A 7,936-nucleotide genomic window follows, 5' to 3' on the forward strand; every position below is an offset into this window, starting at 1 on the left:
TCGGTGTGAAACCCAGCTCAGTCACTCAATCTCTTTTCAAGGCGCTACATACAGACCCCCGTCCTATGTCCCATCTCGAACTATCCATGAATAACAACATGGTTGAGGCATCGGAGGAATGACCACAACGATTTTGGGTTTACTGAGAAAAAGTTTTTAATTGATAATTGTGCAAATAAAGTATCACTTTCATCTGCACCTCCAGCAGTACAGTGAATGGACAACACAATTTGTAAGTTTGCTTTCCAAGTAATAACAATGCACTTGATAAATTTTGGTGATTTTGACAAGATGATGCTTTAAAATATTTACAATATGAGTGTATTTACAATTTTACAAAAGAGGCTTTTTCCACAGTTGAGTATCCATGACAACACCATATCTACTCCAACCAGTAGTAACAGTCACTCAGAAAGTTTGTCACATGAGACACAATTCTTGGAATCTTCCTGACAAATGACCTGTGACATCTTGGCTTCTGCTCACATTGTTTCTTTGGTTTCAAGGTTGTCATTTTCTCCGTTTCTGTTACTGAAAATATAAGAGGTGAAATATGTTAAACTGCAGGAAAAATATGTACTTTCCAAGGGGACAAAATGACAGGAAACAGTCCAGTCAGAACTGGTATACCTCCAGGCACACCCGCAAAGATTCTTTGAGTGAGTTTGGTTAAATTCCGAAATGTATTCCGTATATATCACAAAATGATACAGCGACTTGGGATGAAAAATCATGCATGACTTACACGTGTATACACGTGTATACACGTGTACCAGTATCATGAGGATGGACAACAATATTTGGATTAACAACTTCTTTAAAAATTACATTGAGAGTGACGCTTCGGTGTAGGGTCTAACACATTTATCAAACAAGTTGTTCATCGATATATTGTTATCCATCCTTAATACTCCAACCTCCAAATACCTGAGTTTAAGACCACACCAGTGTCATACTTTTGAGTAATGTTTTTGTTCTGCCATTCCTCAGAGGTCAGGATACTAGCCTGATTACTCATTCACCATGGTAAGACATATACTTCTCAAAACGTACATTGTAATAACCAACCACAACTGGTCTGGCGCTGAAGATCATTAGCATTTCAACAGATTCTCACCAACCAAAGGAATTTATGTCTGAACTGTAAATTGCAACAAATTGCAAACTGTTCTTTGCATGAACTTTCAGATAAATAAATTATACGTTGTACTCACTGACAAATGGTTTCTTGCCCGTCTCCCGTCGGGACTGCCATCCAGATGTCACTTGATTCATCTCTGAGATTACAAGTTCATCACAGTTCTCCACGGCATCATAGAACTTGGTCACCTTGGCCATGTCGATCGTCTTCTCCTGGATGATGGTGGAGTGGGACAAGGTGGACGATGGCATGTTCCAGGGTGCCCGGATAGAGAGCTGCTCGCAGTTGGTGGAGATGAATCTATTGGCACACTCCTCCCATCTCTTCACCTTCCTCGTCTTCACATCAACGACTGCCCACTTCCACTGGTAGTCACGGTGGACGTCCACTAGCATATTTGCCTGAAGTACAACATGTAAGAAATTTCTATAACGATTTGAAAGTCTGAATCTATACTGTAGTTATTCATATCCAAGTGCACGTGGTTTAGATTTTGAAATACAATGCAAAATTGTTCTGTTGCACTTGTGCCTGCAACTTACCCGCCAATGGCCAGATTTCTCCGGGTACTCATGAGCCATCAATGCTTTCTTGGACTTCCAGGATCCAAGACATGGCTCTGAGCCTACAACAGCGAGAGCTTCCCCTGCCCCACAGTAGTAATGAGTCTCCAGCTTCAGGGCGCAGGTCTGGGAGACAAAGTAGTTCGGGTCCCGTCCCCAGGAGGCATACATCACTCCTTCGTGGTAGGACAGTCGCGTTCTGTAATAGCACATAGGTTCATTCCGATAAACGCAGGTCATAACAAGGGGTTTAGCAGTGGTTCACCTTCTTCCATTGAAATTACGTTTAATCTCAGAAAAGGTATTTCTTCTAGTGACAACAAAAATACCACTAACGCGTTTTGCAGAAATGTGGAAATGTTCAGTTACCTTCTATCCTGTGAGGGATCCCAGAAAAGGACCTTCTTGTCATCAGCCACCAACCATGACCATTCAAAGGACGAGGACACTGGAAGTTCGGCAATGACTTCCCACACATCACTTTCAGAAGAGGAAGCTTTGGCAATCAGCTGTTTCTCAAGTTTCCATCGCCCGAGCTCACGGATGGAGCCGAGGAGGGCAACATTAACGGCATTTCTTCTACCTCTTTCGTCTGTAAGACATCTTTCAACATAGTCAGGTAGATGGTACAGTTTGAAAACGACCTTCACCAAGTCCGGAGCCATATTTGAATCAGACGTTCCCAAACTTCAAAGTTCAAAACGAGAGAGGCGTATTTTCGTGACTTGACGCAAGCGCTCTGTCTCCAGGAGTGAGAGTCACTAAGGTATGATTGTGACGTCATAGACAGGGTCACATGACGTTATTGGCTCTCTCTAGTCGCCATGACGTCACAGATTGGAAATCACGTGACGTGTCGGTCATGCAGGACAAAGGACAAGGTATGATAGAGGCTCTTTTTGGCCCACAACATGTCATGATTATCAAAATTTTACAACATAATTTTAGCATAAAAGGGGTTAAATTAATTGTTGAAATTACCTCCAAATGCATTGTTATGAATATAGTGTTGTCCTCTTTGAAGACCTCAAAGTTGACATATTTCACAATATCTTGTAGAAACCTACATTTTCTGATTTTCAGAGTGATAGAAAAGTGTGAGCAAAAGCATGACCCATCCCAATTTTGTCACCACATATGAAGAAAGTAAATTAGAACGCACATCTATAAAATTGTGGTGGGTCACGCTTTTGCTCACAACAAAATCTTTAAAAGAGTACATTTTTTAGGTTTATGAAATTGTCCCATACAACATCTAAAAAGATAAACATTGACATAAAATAACATCTTTAAAAACAATCCATCACATTTACACATCTGCGCCATGATATGTTATATTTTGAATGGTTTTGTGCTCTAAAATACACATATCAAACATCTTTATTAAAATTTTCAATATCATAAGGCACTCGCAAGGCTGATAAATGACAGGTAAGCATTGGTTTTTGGTTGTTGGTCTCTGCTAGAAAAGTAAGAAGATGTCTGAAGATTTTCAAAATATGAGCACTGTAAAGGTGAGAATCTTTGTTATTATGTCAGAATTTGATCATAGTTTTTCTATCATCTGTTTATCAAACACCTTTGAGCCACCTGTCTTTGTCAAAATAACACTGTCATTCAACAGGATTACCATATAGAAACATGCATTTTCCAAGAACTTCTGTACCTTCCAATGACATATTAGATAGATATCATGTAACCAAAATGACTACACTTAACTGTATGAAAAGGATTAGAATAAGAACATTGTATCAAGATCTAGCAGATGATGAACACAAGCAGACGTAGTCATACATAGTTGTAAAGTGTAATATTTAAGCTTAAATTCACACTGTTAGGTAAAGGAATGGGATAAATAAGATTCAGTTCACATTTTCTCAGCTCAACAACACACAACGCAACGTTTATGAACGAGTGACGCCAGTTGGGTTCCAAATCATGACACATTCCCATGATGGTCCTCCATAAAAACGTTTCTGGTACAAATGTACGTTATCAAGGCGATGATCTCAATGCAAAAAAATAGATAAAAGCAAAGAATTTTTTTAAACACTCTAAAACGACGATTTTGTTCACAGACCGAAGCCAGAACTAATGTGTGTCTGTTATTACATGCAGTGTGCTTGAATGTGACATTGCTAAGGTTACATTCACTATCGAGGGGAGATTACTCTTCTCGATCATAGCCTTCTCGACTTCAAGAACCCGAAACACTCCACGTGGAATGTTCCTGATGTTATGGTGGTTTGAGGATGGAATGTGGGTTGATTACACTCTACATGTTATGAAGACATGGAATGTGCACACTATACGTCAGGAATATTTTAAATAGTGACGGTTGTGTGGGCACTGAGTACGTGCACAAACACAAATATCATACCAATATCAAATACCACTATCACCACCATCATCATGAATTCGGGGCGGTAGGATAGCCCAGTGGTTAAAGCGTTGGCTCGTTACGTCGATGACCCGGGTTCGAATACCCACATGAGTACAATGTGTGAAGTCAGTCAATCAGTTTAATAACCATTTCCTGTTGGTTTCCAAAACTTTATAAAAATAAATAAATCATTTTCATGTTGCTGAAAACACTTTTAATGATTACATCTTTCTCTTTTCAGTCATAGTTGAAAACGGATAAAACTGAATTGTTTTCTTCACGTCAAAGAGTTTCTTATCAAAGATTCTTTTTCTTGACGTCTAACTGTCTTCGCAATAATAATAAGATTCCCATCGACAGACAAGTAATAATTTGGCCATAAATGTCACGAAATATTATATTACATGAATATTCAAAATAGCAGAAATGGATTATATAGTAATGTCTTATAAATGGAATGACCAGTGAAAAGGCCTAAATGTAACAACACACCAATACCTGGATGTCAGGTGACTTTATCAGAAATATGATCAGGGCCTCCTTAGGCCCTAAGATTGTAAGTCACTCAGGTAACCTTAGTGTAATGTTTAAGAAGGAGAGTTACGGTTAACCTTTGTAAAGGTTGCTTCGTGAGAGGCGCCCCAGTCCTACTTGAGAGAAATCTTTCATGGTATTTTGTATATAATTAGAAAGGCATATACATCTACAACATCCACAGTGTGGAGTATAACGTTGTATATTTATACACATTATTATATGGCCTATGGCGCATATTAAGCTCACCATAGGCTTCCACGACAGCGCGTGGATGATTAAAAAAAGAAAAAATGATGCGCAAATGGAAATCAATCTGTGTTACGAATTGAAATATGTCGATGAAAATTACCATTTCATGACATGAGTTTAGGTAAAGATATCTGTAAATTGAAATAAATGAAAACATATATGTGACAAATCTTCACTTCCATAGTCTCTGGTAGTGTTACTAAAGTGGAGAGTGAAGTCCGCTTTTGAAAGACGTAACAATGTAGATGTGCAAAGAAATCTATTGTCTGTGACGTCATGACGGCCAAATATGGCCAATAACGTCACGTGACACTGTCTGTGACGTCACAATAATACCTTAGTGACTCTCATTCCTGGAGACAGAGCGCTTGCGTCAAGTCACAGAAATACGCCTCTCTCGTTTTGAACTTTGAAGTTTGGGAACGTCTGATTCAAATATGGCTCCGGACTTGGTGAAGGTCGTTTTCAAACTGTATCATCTACCTGACTATGTCGAAAAGTGTCTTAAAGACGAGGGGGGTAGAAGAAATGCCGTTAATGTTGCCCTCCTCGGCTCTATCCGTGAGCTCGGGCGATGGAAACTTGAGAAACAGCTGATTGCCAAAGCTTCCTCTTCTGAAAGTGATGTGTGGGAAGTCATTGCCGAACTTCCAGTGTCCTCGTCCTTTGAATGGTCATGGTTGGTGGCTGATGACAAGAAGGTCCTTTTCTGGGATCCCTCACAGGACAGAAGGTAACCGAACATTTCCACATTTCTGCAAAACGCGTTAGTGGTATTTTTGTTGTCACTAGCAGAAATACCTTTTCTGAGATTACACGTAATTTCAATGGAAACCTCTTGTTATGACCTGCGTTTATCGGAATGAACCTATGTGCTATTACAGAACGCGACTGTCCTACCACGAAGGAGTGATGTATGCCTCCTGGGGACGGGACCCGAACTATTTTGTCTCCCAGACCTGCGCCCTGAAGTTGGAGACTCATTACTACTGTGAGACAGGGGAAGCTCTCGCTGTTGTAGGCTCAGAGCCATGTCTTGGATCCTGGAAGTCCAAGAAAGCATTGATGGCTCATGAGTACCCGGAGAAATCTGGCCACTGGCGGGTAAGTACACAAGTGCAGCAGAACGAAGTTCCTAACATCTAGAATATATTTCAATATCTAACCACTTGATATAAGTAACTACAAATCGTCGTCATAGATCAGATGCACCATGTTTTAGTTCAACTTCATTAATCATGTCATTCGTTGCATATTGTACTTCAGGCAAATACTCTACTGGACGTCCACCGTGACTACCAGTGGAAGTGGGCAGTCGTTGATGTGAAGACGAGGAAGGTGAAGAGATGGGAGGAGTGTGCCAACAGATTCATCTCCACCAACTGCGAGCAGCTCTCTATCCGGGCACCCTGGAACATGCCATCGTCCACCTTGTCCCACTCCACCATCATCCAGGAGAAGACGATCGACATGGCCAAGGTGACCAAGTTCTATGATGCCGTGGAGAACTGTGATGAACTTGTAATCTCAGAGATGAATCAAGTGACATCTGGATGGCAGTCCCGACAGGAGACGAACCAAAAACCATTTGTCAGTAAGTATAGATAGTCATTTATTCATCTGCCGTTTCAAAGAGGGAGACGCGCGGTCCAGAGTTTAATCCTTTAGTGATGTCTACATACACGTACTTGATAGTGGGTTCGACATCCGGGGTTCGTTGAAGCAGTGGTACTTTAGTTTAACTGGTTCATGCGTTTGGTTTGGACGAACATCTACAGCCTTCTCCAAAACAGGGGTTCATCCTCATTGGAGTGGTGCTCTTTGTGATATCGCTGAAATATTGTTCAAAGTAGGCTACCGGTTGACTTACTCACCCGTCCACTCTCTCACCCACTCACTCACTCAACTGGATTTACTCAAACTACTGCAAGCTATAACTTAACCTGTGTTGAAAATAACTATATTGTTTCAATACACTTAATGATCCGGTTCAGTGTTTGTCTTCAGCAACCCATGCTTATCCTAGTATGAGGGAAACGGTATCTGGTGTTAGGCATGTCGCGTGGTTGATTCCTGTCACTGTATTCAATCATATGATGTAAATCACCGGATTATATGGTCAAGATTTAGTTTTGTATAAAAGACTTTCCTTACACGCTGTTCTCTGAGATATTGGAAAATAAGTAGACAAACGATCAAAAAGAGATTGAATTAGTTGGTCTAAATGACGGTATTGGCTTTGTGTTGAGTAATTGAGTGTGTCCACTCGGGTGCACCTTAAAGCCTAACACATCAGGACACTGGCGTAGGCTACTGGTGTAACCCTCCAGCATGCATGTGTACAATGTGTGAAGTCCATCTCTGGCGGTGGGGTAGACTGGTTAAGCTATGGCGCGTCACAATAAAGACCCAGGTTGGATTACCCAAATGGGTACAATGTGTGATGCCCATTTCTGGTGGCCCCTGCCTTGGTATTGCTCGAGTATTGCTAAAAGCGATCTACAAACTCACTCACTCACTCACTCACTGAAGTGTTTAACAGACTTTCTTCTCTTATATTTTCAGTAACAGAAACTGAGAAAATGGCCGCTTTAAAACCAAAGAAACATCTTGAGAAGAAGCCAAGAAGTCACAGGTCATTTGTCAGGAAGATTCCAGGACTTCTGTCTCATGTGACAAACTTTCTGAGTGACTGTTACTACTGGTTGGAGTAAATGTGGCGTTGTCATGGTTACTCCTCTTAGGAAAAGTTTTCTGAAAGTTTGTGAATACACTCATATTGTATATACGTTCAATCAAGCATCTTGTTAATATGATAAAATTCCTTCAAATTCGTTTGTAACAGAAAACGAAATTACAAATTTTGTTTTATATATTTACTGTACAACTGATGTTGTACTTGAAAGCCGCATTAAATTGTTCATGGATCTTTGGATCTTCAAGACAGCATTAAAACTCGTGCTCAACACCTGTGTTGTGTGTTTTTTTTTGGTGTGGGGCGGTTGCGTAGCTCAGTGATTAAAACGTTTGCTCACCGCGCCCAAGGTCCAGGTACTATCCTTT

The 7,936-nt window shown here is 40.6% G+C and overlaps 2 protein-coding genes across 2 annotated transcripts; one reads left to right on the plus strand and one right to left on the minus strand.

The window, feature by feature from the left end:
- Positions 1-382: 382 nt before the first annotated feature.
- Positions 383-2,369, minus strand: LOC137272956 (uncharacterized). The gene is made up of 4 exons (XM_067805382.1): positions 2,074-2,369; positions 1,684-1,903; positions 1,215-1,542; positions 383-531 (listed from the first exon to the last, which is right to left on the minus strand). The coding sequence occupies exons 1-4, from the start codon at positions 2,367-2,369 to the stop codon at positions 383-385; spliced, it is 993 nt and encodes a 330-aa protein (XP_067661483.1).
- Positions 2,370-5,310: 2,941 nt separating this feature from the next.
- Positions 5,311-7,587, plus strand: LOC137272957 (uncharacterized). The gene is made up of 4 exons (XM_067805383.1): positions 5,311-5,606; positions 5,758-5,977; positions 6,140-6,467; positions 7,439-7,587. The coding sequence occupies exons 1-4, from the start codon at positions 5,311-5,313 to the stop codon at positions 7,585-7,587; spliced, it is 993 nt and encodes a 330-aa protein (XP_067661484.1).
- Positions 7,588-7,936: the final 349 nt, after the last annotated feature.

The sequence above is a fragment of the Haliotis asinina genome, chromosome 2 (genome assembly GCF_037392515.1).
Source record: "Haliotis asinina isolate JCU_RB_2024 chromosome 2, JCU_Hal_asi_v2, whole genome shotgun sequence".
NCBI classification, from domain to species: Eukaryota; Metazoa; Mollusca; class Gastropoda; order Lepetellida; family Haliotidae; genus Haliotis; species Haliotis asinina.